At 49.6% G+C, this 18,830-nt stretch overlaps 1 protein-coding gene across 1 annotated transcript in view; it reads right to left on the reverse strand.

The window, feature by feature from the left end:
• RBM19 (RNA binding motif protein 19) overlaps nucleotides 1–10,788 on the reverse strand; it is a 122,981-nt gene extending 112,193 nt beyond the window's left edge. Inside the window, exons 1-7 of the mRNA XM_072802635.1 lie at nucleotides 10,585–10,788; nucleotides 6,341–6,523; nucleotides 4,775–4,900; nucleotides 3,976–4,014; nucleotides 3,479–3,674; nucleotides 2,077–2,345; nucleotides 399–479 (exon numbers count right to left, since the gene is read on the reverse strand). Coding sequence (XP_072658736.1) covers nucleotides 399–479; nucleotides 2,077–2,345; nucleotides 3,479–3,674; nucleotides 3,976–4,014; nucleotides 4,775–4,900; nucleotides 6,341–6,523; nucleotides 10,585–10,620 — 930 coding nt within the window. The 5' untranslated portion in view covers nucleotides 10,621–10,788. The remainder of the gene's footprint in view (nucleotides 1–398; nucleotides 480–2,076; nucleotides 2,346–3,478; nucleotides 3,675–3,975; nucleotides 4,015–4,774; nucleotides 4,901–6,340; nucleotides 6,524–10,584) is intronic.
• Nucleotides 10,789–18,830: the final 8,042 nt, after the last annotated feature.

Raw genomic sequence — 18,830 nt, forward strand, 5'->3', positions numbered from 1 at the left:
GGAGAGAACATGGGGGGGTCAGAAGAGCAGCGAAAGAAGGAGAAAGTTCCAAGCAGATTCCACACTGAGCACAGAGCCGACGTGGGGCTTGATCTCAGGACTCAAATCATGGCCTGAGCTGATAAGGAGTTGGGATGCTTAACCAACTGAGCACCCCAGCACCCCTAGAAATTGTCCAGAGAGCATCTTCTGCTCCTCATGTATAGGACCAGTCTTCCTCAGTCTCTGTAGAGCCACCTGTTTCTTGACCCTGACAACACCTGAGATCTTCACCTTTTTGACTCCAATCCCTTCTAGTTCAAGTCCTCAATAATCCTAAAACCCCACCCCACCCCCATGCGGCGGAGCCTCCTATTCTCCCAGGATCTCCTTGCCCTTCTTGCACTGTTGGTACGTACCTCTGTGACATTGAATGGGGCACCACGCAGCTTCACAGTGTAGGGGGTGGTAGGTTCCTTTTGGTTTGCCAGTTTGTCTGCCTGAATGATGGTGAAGAACAGAAATGGCCACAGTGAGTTCCTTGGTACAGATGCAGGAGGCAGAGCCAGATATCTCAGTGAGGCACCTGCTGCCAGCGTGAACCAGGGAATGCTCACGAGCATTATGCCTGCCAAGGATGTGCAATGGCTGGAGGTGGAGGTAAGAGTGTGTTAACGGGGGCTTCAGGCTATGAGGGGCAGGGTGTATCGGATGGAGCTTTGAGGTATCGTGATACTTGCTACCATTGATTTAGGCCTTAACTCTGTGTCAGACACTCGTCCAAAGCACTTTCTAAATGCTCCTAGCCTATTAAATCTTCACAACCACCTTAGAGAGGTATGGGTTCAGGATTGTCTTTATAATTCTGAAATCCAAATAGCTCTGAAAAAAATCTAAATTTTCTATAATTCCTTCGGCAACAAAACTTGCCCTGACTTCAAGTCCTTGACCAGCAAAATCTGCTGAGTTGATGTGAGACAACCAACATCTACCTTTACCCCTTGTAGCACAAGTGGTTGTTTCTGGTTTTGCTGTGGAAACAGACATGTGCTTGATCATGGGGTGCTGCCCGAGACCCCGCTGAGGGTGCTACATACACTGCACGAGGCATTGAGGTATCTTCCCAAACTCTGAAATTTTGAATGCCAGCATATGGTTAGGCACAGGGGTTTTGGAAACCGGACACAGAGGCCATTGCCGTGCCATCATCCTAGATGAGGATCAGCAGCATGAGGCAAAGCACCTCACCCTGGCCCCATGGCTACTCTGTGTTGGAGCTGGGATTTTGAACCCATAGCTCTCTGACTTTGCCATATACTCGACTACCTCTCTGAAATACACATTTTTAGGAGATAAGGACAGGTTGTGGCAAAGAGAAGGGGCCGAAAATCAAGGAGGGAGGGTGCCAAGGAAAGAAAAGAGAGCAGTGATGTCTGGAGCCTTGAAGAGGGCCAGGTGGAGAAGAGGGACGTGAGGGGATGGGGACCCAAACATGACCTGCCCCGTGTCTGAGGGGAGAGGACGCCCTAGCAGAGAAAAGATAGCTGTCGCCAAAGGCAGCACCCACGTCTGTAATGTAGACTTCAGAGCCCAGCAGGCCTGGTCTGAGTCCTGACCCCAATACTTCCCAGCTGTGACCTTGGGCACACTTTCCTTTGCTAGGCCTGTTTCCTTCCCTATAAAATGGGACAAGAATCCCCCACTCCCCAGAAAGCTGTCATAAGATTTAATAACAAATGACAGCCCAGCAGATAGTTAAGTACTCAATTCATTCCATCTACTATGGTCAACTGTGGCTCACACCTGCCTACCCTGCTACTAAGCACAAAGCATCCTACACCCAGGTCCCTTGTGCAGCTCATTAACACCCCACAGCTCCAGAAGGGAGGTGGCTTGTCCAAGTCCACATAGAAAATAAACTCAGAGGGGAGAAGTGCTTGCCTGATGTCACACAGCAAGCACAGGGCAGGGCTGAGAGCTGAAGGCAGGTCGCTGGGCTGCTGAGCTGCCTTCAGGAAAGGTGAGTGAGGATGAGGACAGCTGTCCCCCCTCCTCCCACCACCTCCCAAGAGCCACTGTGCATTCCACCACACACACCTCGGCTCGGGCTGCCCCTGGTATCTCATTCTCAGATGGGGCACCCTGCTCCGGGCCGGCCACTGGCTTCCCTCTGTCCTGCTGGGTGGGTGCAGCGCCAGGGGCCTCCTCCTCGGCCCCACTCTCTTCCCCGCAGCTCACAGCTTCGTCTTCACTCTCCTCCTCTTCCAAAGATGACAGCGACTCAGACTTCACCATCTTGGATTTTAGGTAATCCATGTCGGACAGCTCCTTCTGCACGGCTGCCCTGGGTTTGTGGCCATCGTCGTCTGCAAAAAAGGGAGGCCGGGGTCAGTGACAGTCAGGGGAGGGCAGAGGCCTGGAAGGCAGAGAGCATGGCGGAGCCACCGCGAGTGGCATGACGCACCGAACACCCCCCGTGGGTCTGCTGATATGTAACGTTAATCAGGGTGAAACTGTTGGGAGTTCTGATATTTCACATGAGTCCAGAGAGCTCCGTAGCTCCTCACTAGTGCCCTGCACCAGACTTGCCCTCCTCAATCTGCTCTTTCCACTGCAGCCTATGTGATTATTCTGAGAGCACAGACAGGATTGTCACTCCTTGCCTAAAACTTTCCAGTGGTTTGCAGACGCTTGCAGGACACCCATGCTCACCAGGCATGTGTGAGCTGACTGGCTTCTCCCCCATCTCCAGCGCCTCCTCTCCAGCCACCCCAAACCATGCAGGGCCCCCTCAGACACCTGCACTGCCCTTTCCTGTGTGTCCTGGCCATGTTCTCCCCTTGGCCTGCAATCCCCCCCTTCCTGCCTCTCCCCTGCTGTACCCCACCAACTCCCAGTGAGCCCTCTGGACCCCAGTTTTGCACAAAAACTTAACCAGGCATAAAATTCACATTAAATCCCTTCTCTCACCTTCAAGCAAAATTACGAGTGACCCACAACCAGAGCAGTTCCTACTCTGGACTGCAACTGCTCAGGTTCTCTCTGCTCCCACACTATGCTGTGAGCCCCTTCCAGGACAGAGGCCCCTCCCTCCCCACCTCAGGGGCCTTCCCCAGGAGCCCTCCTACCCCCTTTCTTGCTTTCTCTCCATGGCGCTCATCTTTAAATATCATCCTAAATAGTGGACTTAATTTTGTATTCTCTCCCCCAACTAGAATGACAGCTCCATGCAGAGCAGGATTCTTTTGTCTTTTGCTCACTGTGCTCTATCCTCAATGCCCAAAGTAGTACCTGGCATTCAGGAGCTCAATAAATATCTGACTGACTGGAACCAGGATAGGTCAGGGCATATCTTGGGTTGAATAATTGCCCCCACAGAGGACAGTGTCTCACGTCATTTCCTGGGTCTGTCACCAAAGGGCCCAAGGTCACATCCACAAGCCAGGACACACACAGGGGCACATACTCAGGCAGACAGGGTGCACATGGATGCCCTCACCTTCTGGGTCCTCCCCAGCTCCCTCCTCGTCACTCTCCTGTCCTGAGTCAGAGTCAAAGTTCAGGTAGTCACTGGCAGGAGGCTTGCTCTTCCCTTTCAAGGGCTCGATGTCCAGGGCATCATTCGCCCAAGTGGCTGTCTGTGTCCGCTTCTGGTGTGCTGACAGGAACTCCTGGAACTCAGTGTCTTCCTTCAGCTGGTGGCACCAGGGACGTGGGGAGAAGGGAGACCAGGCAGAGAAGGCTCAGCGAGGACATCTGCTCTAACTACCCCTACCCCAAGCTCCTTTCTCCTGCCAGCCTCTGGAGGACCCCTGGGATCAGCTGGGTACACTCGTCATCACATAAATAGACTAAAAAGCCCCAGAGATGTGTTAAGGGAAGACGAGAGGCATGTCTCTGCTTGCCAGGCTGCCTCCCTCCATCTGAGCCTGCCACAGCCCTCCCAGTGCCATCCTGGGTACCTCCCCTCTGGGTCCACAGGACACACTCGCTCACCTTCTCCAGCTCACTTGCTACCTTTTTTGTCTTGTCATCCTGCAAATAGAAGGCACAGACAAGGAGGATTACAGACGAACAATGAGGGGGGACAGAAGACATTGTCTGAGGAGGGGCCATCTTGAGGAACTATCTTTTTTTTTTTTTTAATAATAAATTTATTTTTTATTGGTGTTCAATTTGCCAACATACAGAATAACACCCAGTGCTCATCCTGTCAAGTGCCCCCTTCAGTGCCCGTCACCAATTCACCCCCACCCCCTGCCCTCCTCCCCTTCCACCACCCCTAGTTCATTTCCCAGAGTTAGGAGTCTTCATGTTCTGTCTCCCTTTCTGATATTTCCTACCCATTTCTTCTCCCTTCCTTTCTATTCCCTTTCACTATTATTTATATTCCCCAAATGAATGAGACCATATAATGTTTGTCCTTCTCCAACTGACTTATTTCACTCAGCATAATACCCTCCAGTTCCATCCACGTTGAAGCAAATGGTGGGTATTTGTCATTTCTAATAGCTGAGTAATATTCCATTGTATACATAAACCACATCTTCTTTATCCATTCATCTTTCGTTGGACACCGAGGCTCCTTCCACAGTTTGGCTATCGTGGACATTGCTGCTAGAAACATCGGGGTGCAGGTGTCCCAGCGTTTCATTGTATCTGTATCTTTGAGGAACTATCTGCGAGGGAGTCTCTGGTCCTTCCCGTTCCCACTGCCCTGCCTTCCCCCCTCCCCCCACAGGGGTGACTGCCTTGCTGACCTGGGGGATGCAAGTGGGAGTAACCATGTACGTACTTTCTTAGGTTCTGTGGGGACAAAATCTTTGTCTTTTGAAGGATTCTTAGACTGTTTTGTTTTCTGAGCATGTTTGCTCCAGGCTCGGGGCTTTGTTGGGTCCCCAAATGACTTACAGAACTCCACCTGCACAGGAGAGAGAGAGTGATGAGGACACTTGCCACCAGCCCAGCACAGGTGCTACCCTTCAGCACCTCAGAGTTGGGCTTTTGAAAAAGGCAGCTGTCATTTACTAGTTGAGTCAGTTAAAGCAAATTATAATTGACCCTTGAACAACATGGGGTTAGGGGCACTGACCCCTTCCCTGTGGAATTAAAAATCTGTACATAACTTTCAACTCCCCCAAAAACCTAACTACTAGAAGTCTACTGTTGACCGGAAGCCCTACCAATAATAATCGATTAACTTGTATTTTGTGTGTCATATGTGTTATGTACTATATTGTTACAACAAGCTAGAAAAAAGAACGTTAAGGAAAACATAAGAGAAAATGTATTTACAAAAAAATCCGTGTATAGGTGAGCCTGCGCAGCTCAAACCCTAACTGTCCAATTGTTGGCCTCCACTGGCCTCCAGTCCCTAAAGTCATTACAGTCACTACACTTAGCAACAAATTCCACACACCAGGCAGTCAGGAGTCCTCGGCAAGCAGGAATACACGGAGCCTCCCAAACAGAAGGAGGGAGCAGCCAAGACCTCCCCACTTCTCAGATGGGAAATGTGAAGTCACTTGCCCCAGCCAGTCACCCTGGGAGAAGGTAACAAAGTGGAGACGGCTGGGTGGGTTGGGGTGGGGGGAGGCTGGCCCTAGAGTGGGAGTTCTCAGCCATCTAGCCCCTAGGGTGGCTGACACAGGGTCTGGCACGAGGCAAGGCTAAGCTAACAGCTTCCGGAATCACCGTAATTACCATGGAGTGAGCTCAGCTGGCCCCCATGGAGCTCAGCTAGCCCCAGAGAACTGCTCCAGGGCAATGAGAGGTGGGTGACAACTCAGAAGCCTGGAAGTGCTCAAGGTCAAGCCTGAGATGACACGTTCCCTCAAAACACTCCTCCCCCACAAAGGGGCTGCACTTCTGGCCACTCCCCTTTCTAGACTTTCAAAAGAGTTCTGCTGTTTCTGTAGCAATGACAAGAGCCCAAAGTACAAAACCCAAATCAACAGACAAGTAAAAGGAAAGTGGGGGGAAAAAATGTTTTTACACCAATTCCTATTACCCAAACAGAGAAATTAATGTTTTGGTAAAAATCCTTCTGCATGGCTCTTTCTGTGTTTCACACACGTATAAATTAAGAACTGTGGTTCTGTGTGAATGGGATCACGTTATACATACTTGTCTAACATCTGGTTTTCTCTTCTCAACAAAGCGTTACGGATGTTTTACCAAGTCATTAAATGTACATGAGTGAAAAAAAATTAAAAAATAATAGAAATGTACATGAGCGACAGGGATGGGACTTCCTCCTCCAGGAAGCTCTCCTGACACCTCCTCACCCAGGACACAGGCCTCCTTTGTTCCCCAGAGGTCCCTGGTGCTTCCCTGTCACAGTGGGCAAAGACTGACTCACCGTGATCCGGGAAGTGTCGATAAAACTCCTGTTGAAATGGTTCAGTGCCGACAGGGCCTCTTCCTCAGACTTGAAGCCAATGAAGCCAAACTTACGGAACTTGCCATCTTTGGTGAACTTCAGGCTGCAGTCTGTCAACGTGCCAAAGGAGGCAAACAGCTGCCTGAAACGGTCCTCCTTCATCTACAATAGAAGGGGCGCAGTGAGGGAGGAGCAAGGAGTTATCAGAGCCAAGGGGGCAGGAAGGAGACCCAGGGCCCTGAGATTCACTGAAGGCAAAGTCAGACAAGGCTGGGGCACAGTGTGCTCTGCAGTGGGGCTGGCTCCAGCTCTGGCTCAGACACTGCCTGGCTTACTTCACCAATGGCTGCAATGAAGTCATCCTATGGTATGGGCTGTTCAGAGGATAAAGAGACCCATGATGTAAGGAGGCCAGCACCGTGGCTGCTCCAGAGCCAATACCTGATGATGTCAGAATAAATGCACAAATGAACGAATGTGGTAAGTTATACTTGTTTGCTCACTGTGGTAGAGGGAATAACGAAGTACCCAGAGACACGTCCATGTCCTAATCCCTGGGACCTGTGAGCATGTGACTGTACATGGCCAAAGTGATTTCACAAATGTGATTTTGTTAAGGATCTTAGAGATGGGGAAGTTATCCTGGATCATCCTGGCGGATCCAATGTCCATGTCCCATTATGCAAGAGAGGCAGGAGAGTCAGGACTGGAAAAGGCAATGTGATGTTGAAGACAGAAAGAGACTGCAAGGGGGCACCTGGGAGCTGTCAGTTAAGCCTCTGCCTTCGGCTCAGGTCACGATCTCAGGGTCCTGGGATTGAGCCACATGTCCAGCTTCCTGCTCAGCAACAAGTCTGCTTCTCTCTCTCTCTCTCTGCCCCTACCCTCATTCATGTTCTCTCCACAAATAAATAAATAAAAACTTTAAAAGACAGAGAAAGAAAGAGACTGCAAGATGCCTCGCTGTTGGCTTTGACCATTCAGAATATGGCCAAAAATCAAGAAGCACAGGCAGCATCGAGAAGCTGAAAAAAGGCAAGGAAACAGATTCTCCCCAGGGTCTCCAAAACGAAGGCAGCCCTGCCAACACCTTCATTTTAGGATTTCTCCCCTCCTAAACTGTAAGATAATAAAAGTTTATTGTTCAAACCACTAAGTTTGAGGTAATTTCTTACAGTAGCACTAGAACACTAATTTATTAACGTTATTATTATTATTCGATCAAGGGACCCAACATTATGGAAATTGGGCCCTGGCATCCCCCCATTCTCACTTCAGCCTTATTCCTCAATTCGGTGAGTCTTCCAAACAGTTTCTGGGAGATCTGTGTGTGGGTAGCAGTATGGACACCAAGAACCCCACAAGTAGCTAAAATAAAGTCTAAGATTCAAGAAACTACAGACCTTGGCAGCCTAGTAGGAAGGGAAAACACATTTTCTGAGGCATGTTCTTAGTAAACTCTGCTCATTAAAACTTTGTATCTCCCTATGAGTCTGGAATTATTATCCCCATTTTATAGAGGAGAAAAGGAAGCTCATACAGGATAAATGATCTACCCAAGGTCTACAGAATCAAGATCTGTGACTCAGCTCAGATACATAAAAGGCAGCGAATTCATCTTCCCCATTACTTGGGAGCCACCAGACTCAAATCTGACCCCATTATTCCTCCGTCAAGAACCTCTTGGTGGGGATCCCTGGGTGGCGCAGCGGTTTGGCGCCTGCCTTTGGCCCAGGGCGTGATCCTGGAGACCCGGGATCGAATCCCACATCGGGCTCCCGGTGCATGGAGCCTGCTTCTCCCTCTGCCTGTGTCTCTGCCTCTCTCTCTCTCTGTGTGACTATCATAAATAAATAAAAAATTTAAAAAAAAAAAAAAAAAAAAAAAAAAAAGAACCTCTTGGTGACTTCCTAATGCCAAAGGCTCAAGCATAAGCAGCTAAGGTAAAGTGTGAGATTCTCCATGATCTATCTTGACTGACCCCTTCAGCACTATCTTTTGTCAAATGCCTTGCAACCTTCCCTGCTTCTCACCTCTGAGGCTTTATGAGTTGTCTCCCCATATGAAATCTTCCCAGCAGACCCGGGCTACCTTCTCTTCATTCTCAGTTCAATCAACTCCCCCAGGAAGCCTCTCCTGAACTCCTTGGGTGGGTCAGGTGACCAAGCCCTCTGTGCTCACACAGCACTGGGTCATGCTTCCATCCCTGCTCCTTACATCATAGTGATCTGGTGTCCTCTGCTAGACTGTAAATGCCATATAGATGGGGATTGAGTCTTATCCCCCACTGTCTACAATGTCAGCAATATAATGAGTACTTACTGCTAAATAAGTAAGGAAAGAGTTAAGAAAGAGTGCATGCTATCATGAAAAGAGAGACAGTAGGGTGTAGGGGTCGGAAATGCAAATTCTAGACATAGACTGTTCAATTCAATGGATCCCTGCTCTATGAATTACCAGTTGTGTGTGACCTCAGGCAAGTCACTTTCCCTTGCTGTTGCTCAGGTTCTTCATCATTAAAATGGAACCTACTGGGGGAAGCCCAGGTGGCTCAGCGGGCCGGTGCTGCCTTCGGCCAAGGGTGTGATCCTGGGTCTTGGGACTCAGTCCCACGTCGGGCTCCCTGTGTGGAGCCTGCCTCTCCCTCTGCCTGTGTCTCTGCCTCTCTCTGTGTGTCTCTCATGAATAAATAAGTAAAATCTTTAAATAAATAAAACGGAACCTACTTTGTAGGGTTTTGCTGAGGATTACTTGGGTTACTTTACAGAAAGCAACTGGTACAGCGCCTGGCACATAGTCGGCTCTCATATGTTAGCTGCTACTACTGTCTTTTTTTTTTTTTTAATTAATTCTTTCATTCACCAGACAAGACACACAATGGTAAGAGAGTCATTCCTATGAGGGAGGAAGCCCAATGAGATGGAAGTGAAGGGGAAGAAAAGGGTAGCCATGCTAAAATCCTCATCCATCAAAGTGAGGCATCAAGAGACACTGCCTAAAGCAGACGGATGGATCATAATGTATTCTGAAAGTCTACTCTTTGGGGTAAATAATGGAAGAATTAAAAATAGTAATATAATAGACTGAAAGAATAGATGATCGGGTTCCTCACCTTTCATGGGGGAGGGTCAGCAGTCATTGGGGTAAATAGAGCAAGACACCGAGGAGAAAGCACACTACTTAGACCTGGAGCGATACCTAGGAGGAGTCCTAAAAACAGGTCACTGAAGAGAGACTGGGGGTAGCACGGAGCTAGCACGAGGGAAGACTTCGCTTCTCATTTCATACACTACCATACTGCTTGCACTCTTCTTGGGGGTACTGTTTGAATTCTTAAGATCCCGTCATAGGTCTCCCACAAGAGAGAAAAGTTAAAAACCACGATAAGGCAGAAACAGCTTCGTGTCGTCACTCCTCCTCAAGAGAGACGCTCCTGAGGAGTCCAGAAGGTCTCTCATCCTATCCAAAGGGTACATTTTATATCTGGGGAGCGAGCTTACTGGCCCCACCAACGGAGTGGGAGCTCTCCATCCAAACAGAGGCCACGATGAAATCGGGAAGGAGGAACCACCGGGGCCCACCGCCTCCAGGCGCCTGACACCACACGCGTGCAGCTGCTGCCTCGCCCGCTCCAGCAGGCATGTTCTGACGGCATGCCTACCCAGTGCCTGGTTCTGTGCCGGTCTCCCGGGAAACAGAGACAAGCATGACTGGGGCACCGGCCTCCGCCTCCCGGATGAACGACTTCCAGCCCTGCACACGCGCTCGGCTGTCTTCAGCTATGTCCACGGGCCCTAAGGGCGGGCGTGGGGACCCAAAGGCAGGGGCGCCCCCTAATTCTCCCCATGTGCCTCTGCCCCAGCCCCGAGCGGTGGAGGAACAGAGTGCAGGGTCCGACCCCGTGGCGAGTCAACGGCCACAGACGGTGACCAAACGCGAGGCGCTGCAGGAGGCCATTCAGCACACGCGGGGCACGGGTGCCCCCCAAAGAGCTGTCGCGACGGGAGCCAGGTACTTCCGGGCGGGCTGTGAAACCTTGAGCGGCCACTACCCCCTCTCCCGACCGTCAAATAAGGATTTGCCGAGAACCCTGCCCCTTCTGGGTTTCGACTGCGCCCGGAATCCTCCCAAGGGCCAAAGCCCCTCCATTCCCTCCAGCCATCTCTTTCCTAGTCCCCAGCTCCTGGCCGGCCCCGATGCCAGATTCCGCGCTCTGCACTCACCCCATTCGGGAGGTTTTTAACGATCAGTCGCGACATGGCGCACGGTCGCTGCTGCTTCGATTCCAGCGCGGACGGGCGGCGGCTTTCACCAGCAACTTTCACGCTCCCGCCCTGGGGGCCGCCATCTTTGGCGAGCCGGAACAAGATCACGTGCTCCGGACGTCAGCACGCTCCCTCCGGAAGCAGGCGAGGCCTAACCGGAGCGGCCCTAGGAAGCCACACCCCCAAGGGGCGGGCCTGAGCGCTTGCCTTCTGCGCAGGCGCGGGCTGTTGGGCGGCGCCCGGGGAAGCCCGTGCAGCGCGGCAGTCGGCGGGGGGTGGTGATGGTTCCCAAGGTCGGCGGGGGGGGTTGCGTGTGGCCCGCGGTACGGCGGGGGCTGGGGGTGAGTCCGGTGAACTCTGCGAAGACGTTTCAACCTCCTCCTCTACTCTGTATTATTCGTGTGTCCTAAAGCTGCCCTGAGAGGGGAGGATGGATCAGGGATGCTTGCCTCCCCTGCAGAGATGCGGAGCCCGAGGCCAGGGAGCAGCGTCTGAGCATCGCTTGCAAATATCGGGATGTGTGCCCTGGAAATCTGGTCTGCCCGGCGAGTGGACCGGGAACCAGATCCCAACCAGCTTGCTCAAAGTCATAGGGCTGTGACGGATGGAGTTAAGAGCTAGGTTCTAAGGTTCACGGGGTTCCTACAGCTGCTGCAACAAATTACCAGAAATACAGTGACTTTAAACAGCAGAAATGTGTTCTTCCGCAGTTCTGGAGGCAAGAAACCCCAAATCAAGGTGTCAGCAGGGCTGCGCTCCTCTGGTAGTCTCTAGGGGAAGGTCCTTCCTTGCCTGGCCCGCCTCCTGGTGGCCCCAGGTGTCCCTTGACTTGTGACCGCATCCTCCCCTCCCCCGCATCCCGCTCCCTCAGAGTGAGTCCAATCCGCTTCCCTCTCCTTTTTTTTTTTTTTTGAAATTTTTAAAAAAAGATTTTTATTTATTCACAAAGGACACACAGAGAGAGGCAGAGACACAGGCACGGGGAGAAGCGGGCTCCTTGCAGGGAGCCCGACGTGGGACTCGATCCCAGGACCCTGGGATGACAACCTGAACCAAAGGTAGACAGACGCTCAACCACGTAGCCACCCAGGCGCCCCTCTCTAACTGGGTCTCAAATCCAGGATGATCACATCTCAAGATCCAGCTTTCTATCTGCAAGGACCCTTTCCAGCTAAGGTCACATTCCTAGGTTCCAATGGTTAGGGCATGGAGGTATAGATCTCTTTGGGGGACACTCTTCAACCCCCTACGTCAAGATTTACTTGCTTTATGGTAGGTTACTTGGAAGATCGAATTTCACCCTCTCCACCTCTTGCAGAAAGTCTATTCGAGGGAAGCACACGTACACACGTGAAAATGTACCCTCGTGCCTAGAGTAGATGATTTAAGGGGTCGCTGTGTTTCAGTGTCATTCATTTATTCGACAGATATTTATTGATATTCATGAAAGTGCTGTTTAATTAAATGACAATTAGGGGGTTGTTGTTTTTTTTTTTCACTCAAAGACCCTGGTCAGGACGGGATGGAGCAGGCTTTATAAGGCAGCTCCGGGATATTAGCCTTTTATGAGGGGCCAAGTGCGGGTTGCCCGGCCAATCCTGGTTTCATGTACTTTTATTTTATTATTTTCGTGAACTGCCTTTATTAAAATGTGCAACTACACGTAGCCTTCCCTAAAGAAATTCACAAATCAGAAGGTTTTTCAAAGGTATTAAAAGAAATGGAATGCTGTCTGCCAATCCGCACGTCCCAAGGCTGGGCCAGGAAAATATGGTCGCCACATGTTGGGGACAGAGGGACCACTCCTGGGCTATGTATCCCCATGCATTTAATAAACAGTCACTTGTAACATTATTAGTCTTCCTGCTCTCCTGCCTTCCCCGTTTGTCTCCTGCCTTCTTTTCTCTCCCAGCAAATATAATCCTGGGGCACCTGGACACCACCAGGCTGGCCTCTCTGATTACCCTCAAGGATTAACAATCAGGCAGGTCAAAGCCAGTGCCACCCAAGGCCTCCACGAGTGTACTGGGGACTGTGGGAAGCCGTGTCTGGATCCTGGGGGGAGTTCCCTTCCCCAGAGGAGAAGGCCCTCTGCCCACCACGATCCGACCGACCTTTGGAAAGTGCTTCTACACAGTAAAGTAATAGATACCCAAAATGCCTTCCAGCATCATCCTTTCGACTTAAAATGTCTCAACATTGCCCTATCCCCTGGGCCCTGAGAAGCCCATTTTCCTTCTCAAAATTTATTTTTTTTAAAGATTTTTATTTATTTATTCATAAGAGACAGAGAGAGAGAGGCAGAGGGAGAAGCAGGCTCCATGCAGGGAGCCCGACGTGGGACTCGATCCCAGGTCCCCAGGATCAGGCCCTGGGCTGAAGGCGGCACTAAACCGTTGAGCCACCCAGGCTGCCCTCAAAATTTCTTTTGGTAAATGAATTGGATTTTTAAGAAGGGATCAAACATACATCCAGCAACCATCACTCCTGCCTCCCCATCCAATCTGTTCTCCTTCCTGCAGGAAACCGCTGTTAGGAACTTCTCATCTCTCTCTCCGGGGACAGCCAAGCTTGTGGTTGTTGCCACAGGAAAGCAGCCACAGATAAGACATACATGAATGTGCATGGCCGTGCTCCAATAAAACTGTATTGACGGACACTGCAATTTGAATTCCATATCATTTCTTGGATCCCATAATGGTATTCGTTTTTTCATATTTTTTTTCTACCATTTAAAAATGTGAAAATCATTCTTAGCTGTGAAGTCATACAGTAATGGGTGGCTGGCCAATTTGGCCCAAAACATAGTTTGCTGACCTGCATGTAGAAGCGAGCATGCATAGAGAGCCTTTTCTTTTTTTTTTTTTAAATAAAGATTTTATTTATTTGTTCATGAGAGACAGAGACAGAGAGAGAAGCAGGCTCCATGCAGGGAGCCCGATGCAGGACTCGATCCCAGGTCTCCAGGATCACACCTTGGGCTGAAGGCGGCGCTAAACCATTGAGCCACCCGGGCTGCCCTAGAGAGACTTTTCTTAAAAAAAAACAAAACAAAAATCTTTTCTGCACCTTGCTTTTTGCCCTTTAGAATATGTCTTAGCCATTATTTCATGTCTACAAATACCTCCCAAATCCTTTTAATTTTCAAAATACCTTTAAAAATATTTCATAAACTATTTCAGAATCATTTTAGGTTTATAGAAAGGTTGTGAAATGTTAGAGTCCCCATATACCCTGCACCCAATTTCCCCTGCGGTTAGCATTGCAATGGTATATTTGTTACAATTTGTCACAATTGAACCTATATTGACACATTGTCATTAACTAAAGTCAAATAAATTTGTTTGGATTTCTTCAGTTTTCCCCTGATACCCGTCCCCTTTTTTTTTTGTTCTGAGCATTCCTGTTTCTTCCAGTAGCAGCTTTTCTAGGGATCCTGACACCTTTTAATTTAATGCAGTCCAGCAAATATTTGAGTGACTTTTGTGCCCAGTACTGGGGCTACAGCAGTTAATAAAACAGGCATTTCCCTGTGCTCAAGGAGGAGCTGACGTTGAACTAATCACACGTGCAGTGAGGACTCTAAGAAGTGGAGTATAGTCCCCAGGGGAACTGATTGAGGCTGGGGAATCTAAGTCACTCCTGGGGGTGACTCGAAAGGGCACGAGAGGGTGTGGGAAGGAGAGAGCACCTTCTGGCAGAGAGGACAGCATAGAACAGCAAGTGAGAAGTCTGCAGGCAGGGAACAGCATGGCCTGGCCCCAGGGAGCTGAGCATGGCAGGTGCTACAGGGAAGGTGTCAAAACCCCAAGCCTCAGCCAGAGGGTGGCCCTGGACTCAAATCATGGCTTGCGGCATACTGGCTAGGGGGTCTCCAGCAAACTACTGGTCCCAGGGTTCGTTTTCTATAAAATTGGATAATGGTAGTACCCGGTGTGTGGTGAAAGTACAACATGATAATGTGTATACAGAGCAGCATTTGCGAGCACCTGAATGTACATTTTCACTATATTTTAAAATATGTTTTATTGAGAGAAGTGCAATGAACACCCATGTATCCTCACCAGGCTCACTGAGTATTAACATTCACCTCATTTGACTTATGTCTCTCTCTATAGTCTCGTTATTACAAAACCGTTTGTAATCATCATGGCCCTTCACCTTGAAACACTTTACGTACATTTGACACATAACCACAGTGCAATCAAACTCAGAACGTTTAATATTGATACAATATTTTTTATTTTTAAAAAAATTTTATTTATTTTTTCATGAGAGACAGAGGGGGAGAGAGAGAGAGAGAGGCAGAGACACAGGCAGAGGGAGAAGCAGACAGAGAAGCAGGCTCCATGCAGGGAGCCGGATACGGGACTCGATCCTGGGACTCCAGGATCGCGTCCTGGGCCAAAGGCAGGCGCTAAACCACTGAGCCACCCAGGGATCCCCAATAAAATACTTTTTTAAAGATTTATTTTAGAGTGGGGCAGCCCGAGTGTCTCAGCAGTTTGGTGCCGCCTTCGGCTCAGGACCTGATCCTGGAGACCCGGGATCGAGTCCTGCGTTGGGCTTCCTGCATGGAGCCTACTTTTCCCTTTGCCTGTGTCTCTGCCTCTCTCACTCTGTGTGTCTCTCATTAATGAATAAATAAAATCTTAAAAAGGATTTAAAAAAGATTTATTTTAGAGAGAGAGAGAATGCGCACACACAATTAGGAGGAGGGGCAGAGGGAGAAGGAGAGAGAGAAATCCTCAAGAGGACTCCACGCTGAGCAGGGAACCCGATGCAGGACTCGATCCCAGGACTCTGAGATCATGACCTGAACCCAAATCAAGAGTTGGAGGCTCAACTGACTGGGCCCCCAGATGCCCCAATATTGATACAATACTTTTTACCTAATAATGCGTATGCAAATTGCAACAAGTGTCTCAATCACCACTGTTTTCCTGGCCCATAACTCAGCCCAAGATTACGTGTTGCCATCCTTTGTCATATCATGTTAAACTCCTCCACTCTGTAGGATCTCGTCAGCCTTTCTGTACCTCTGGTGCCTGTGATAGTTTTGAAAGCTGCAGGTCAGTCATGGTGTAGACTGTCCCTCAGGGTTGATTGGGCTAACACTTTCCCCATGATTGAATTCGAGCTGTGCTGCCGATTTGTTGCAAAGCTGGTGAAGGGAACACAGGGGAAGGGCTGTGTGCCAGGTTCCTCCTCTGCAATGCTTTTCCCTTTGTCATTAATAAATCAGAAAATTTGCCAGTATTTAGAAAGGCTTAGAGGCCATTTAGTTTGTATAGGGTCACACAAGTCCCAGGCCATGGCTCTCCTATCCATTGACACTTGGGGAAACTAAGTGAAGGAAACACTTGCTCAAGATCACTTAATAGAAATCAAGGCCAGGTTCAAGCTGGGCTCCTCTTGCTCCTCCCCTACCTGTGCCCTTTCCCTGGGGTCATGTAGTAGGGGCAGCGAGGGAGGTGCTGGAGACTATTACCCTATGTGTAACTGCCTGACATTCTCCATGTGGTGTCAGCATTTCACTGCCCTTCACCCCGGAACCCCCTGCCCAGAGGAGTATCCTCTTACTCCCAGGCAGCTGCGCAGTGACTGTGAGGGATGCCGATGGCCAGAAGACCAGGTGGGAGCCACCCTCAGCTGCACCTGTGCGGACACCAGGTAGCGCACCTGTGACAGGTAGCAGCCGAGCCTTACCACCCTTGGCAGTTCAGTGAACCATAAAGATTCACCTGGAAGCACAACGGAAATCACAAATCATTCCTCAAATAGTCTGTGACTGGGGAAAAACTGAACCCATTCTAGGAAGAAAAACCCTTTGGAATCTTCTTCCTGGTGCTGGTGCCTCCAGATTCCAATGCCTCTTTAAACCTGGCCTGCAGGCCCAAGACAGGATGATCTGGGGCTAAGTCCAGAATCATCCTTTCTTTTCTTATTTTTTAGCTGTGCCATGGGCAGATGCCTCTGTCTCATATTCAGAGGATCAAAAGGCTGGTTTGAAAAGGGAATTCATTTCCTGACTGGCCTCAAGGTCCCACAAGGTCCAACCACAGACCGCCACTCCCCACCCACTCAGCTGCAGCCACACTGGCCACTTTCTGTTTCTCAGATGGGCAGACCTTGTTCTCACCTATTGTGGGGTTGAATTGTGGCTCTCCCAAAAATATACAGAAGGACTTGGAACCTATGAGTGTGATCTTATTTGGAAATTAGGTCTTTGCAGATATAATTAGGTCAAGGATCTGGAGATGAGGTTACCCTGGATTTAGGGTGGGCCCTAACCTCAATGACTGGTCTCCTTAACAAGAAGGCCACATGAACACACACACACACACACACACACACACACACACACACACACACGGACAACTCTGTGATGCCAGAGGCAGAGGTTGGGGGATGCAGTCACAAGCTGAGAATTGCCAACAACCACCAGAAGCTGGAAATGGTGAGGAAGGATCCTCTCCTACAGCCTTCAGAGGGAGCATGACCCTGCCAACACCTTCATTTAGGATTTCTAGTATCCAGAAATGTGAGAGGATAAATTTCTGTTGTTCTAAGCACCCTACCCCCACCACCATTTTGATAATTTATTACAGCAGCCCAAGGACACTAACACATCACCCCAGGGCCTTTGCACATCCTGAGATTGCCCCTCAACTCTTCATCTGACCAATCCAGCTCATCCTTTTAGCCTCAGCTTAAACACCTCAGCCCAAGAGGACATCTCCATCTACATCAGCCCTCCCCCCCCAATTTTGACTGTGAGCACACCCTCTGCCTTTCCCAGCTGCTTGTAATTACGTAAGCGTTTGCTTGCTTATAGGTTTAACGCTGCTGCCCCGCTAGAAGGTAAGCCTCACTGGGCAGGGTCTATGTCTGCTTTTGCTCACTATGGTGGATGATGGGAAGCCCCCTGCCATGAAGGACTGTTTGCAGAGCCTCTTCCCCATTGCAGGGAGCTGCCTTGCCTCAGGATTCTGCATCGAACTGCGTGATCTCAATCCACTGACTGCTTGATGTGAGGGATTGTAAAGGCTCAGCCTCCTTGCCCTAATTAGTGGCAACCCTGAAGTTTCAGCCCATCTTCAAAATTCTCCACAAGCTTGGCTAAGGCCCATTTGGCCCTGCAATTCATCTGGAACAGTTCTTTTGCTCCTTTCCCATCCTAGTCCAGATTTTCCTTCATCCCAAGATCACCCCGTAATGTACCATGGTCCACGCACCCCTGCCCCCCTGCCCATAGCATCCCAGGCCAGTCACCTTCCATCTGCCTTTAGAAGTCTTCATAGGAAAGTGTGCCCACTTTGGGGGGGGGGGTTATTTTGTTTTTGGTTTTGTTTTTTTTCAGTAAGGATTTCCTAAGTGAACAGCTGGCACACTTTTTCTCTAAAAAGCTGAATGGTGGGGCACCTGGGTGGCTCAGTGGTTGAGTGTCTGCCTCTAGCTCAGGTCGTGATCCCCGGGGTCCTGGGATTGAGTCCCATATTGGGCTCCCATGGGGAGCCTGCTTCTCTCCCTCTGCCTCTCTCTCTGTGTCTCTCATGAATAAATAAATAAAATCCTTTAAAAAAAAGCCAAATGGTAAACATGTTGGGCTTTGAGAGCCATTAAGGTCTCTGTCACAACCACTCAATTCTGCCATTGTGAGCAGTCATGGACAAGATGTAAATGAATGAGTATAGCTGTGTCAAAAACAACCAACAACCAAATAAAATATAATTGACAAGCCAGTGGGCCAGGGTGCTAACCCCTGGCCTTGACTTATCTTACTGGTTCTAAGGCATTGCCATTCTGTTCACTTTGTCAGCCATTTGAAAATATAAAAAGCATTCTTAGCTTGCAGGCCACGGGCAATATTTGGCTTGTGGGCCACAGTTTGCCAACCTTTGCTTCAGATAAATATTTTGTGCAAGCATGGGCATGGACATTTTAAAATTTTTATTTATTCATGAGAGACCCATAGAGAAGCAGAGACATAGGCAGAGGGAGAATCAGGCTCCCTGCGGGGAGCCCAATGTGGAACTTGATCTCAGGACCCTGGGATCATGCCCTGAGCTGAGGGCAGATACTCAACCACTGAGCCACCAAGGTGCCCCCATTTTTAAGGCTTTGATATAGAACATCAATTGTCCTCAGAAGCATTGCTAATTTACACTCCCTTCTGCAGAGTCCATCTGATCTCTCTTCTT

The sequence above is a fragment of the Canis lupus genome, chromosome 27, assembly GCF_048164855.1.
Source record: "Canis lupus baileyi chromosome 27, mCanLup2.hap1, whole genome shotgun sequence".
NCBI lineage: Eukaryota > Metazoa > Chordata > Mammalia > Carnivora > Canidae > Canis > Canis lupus.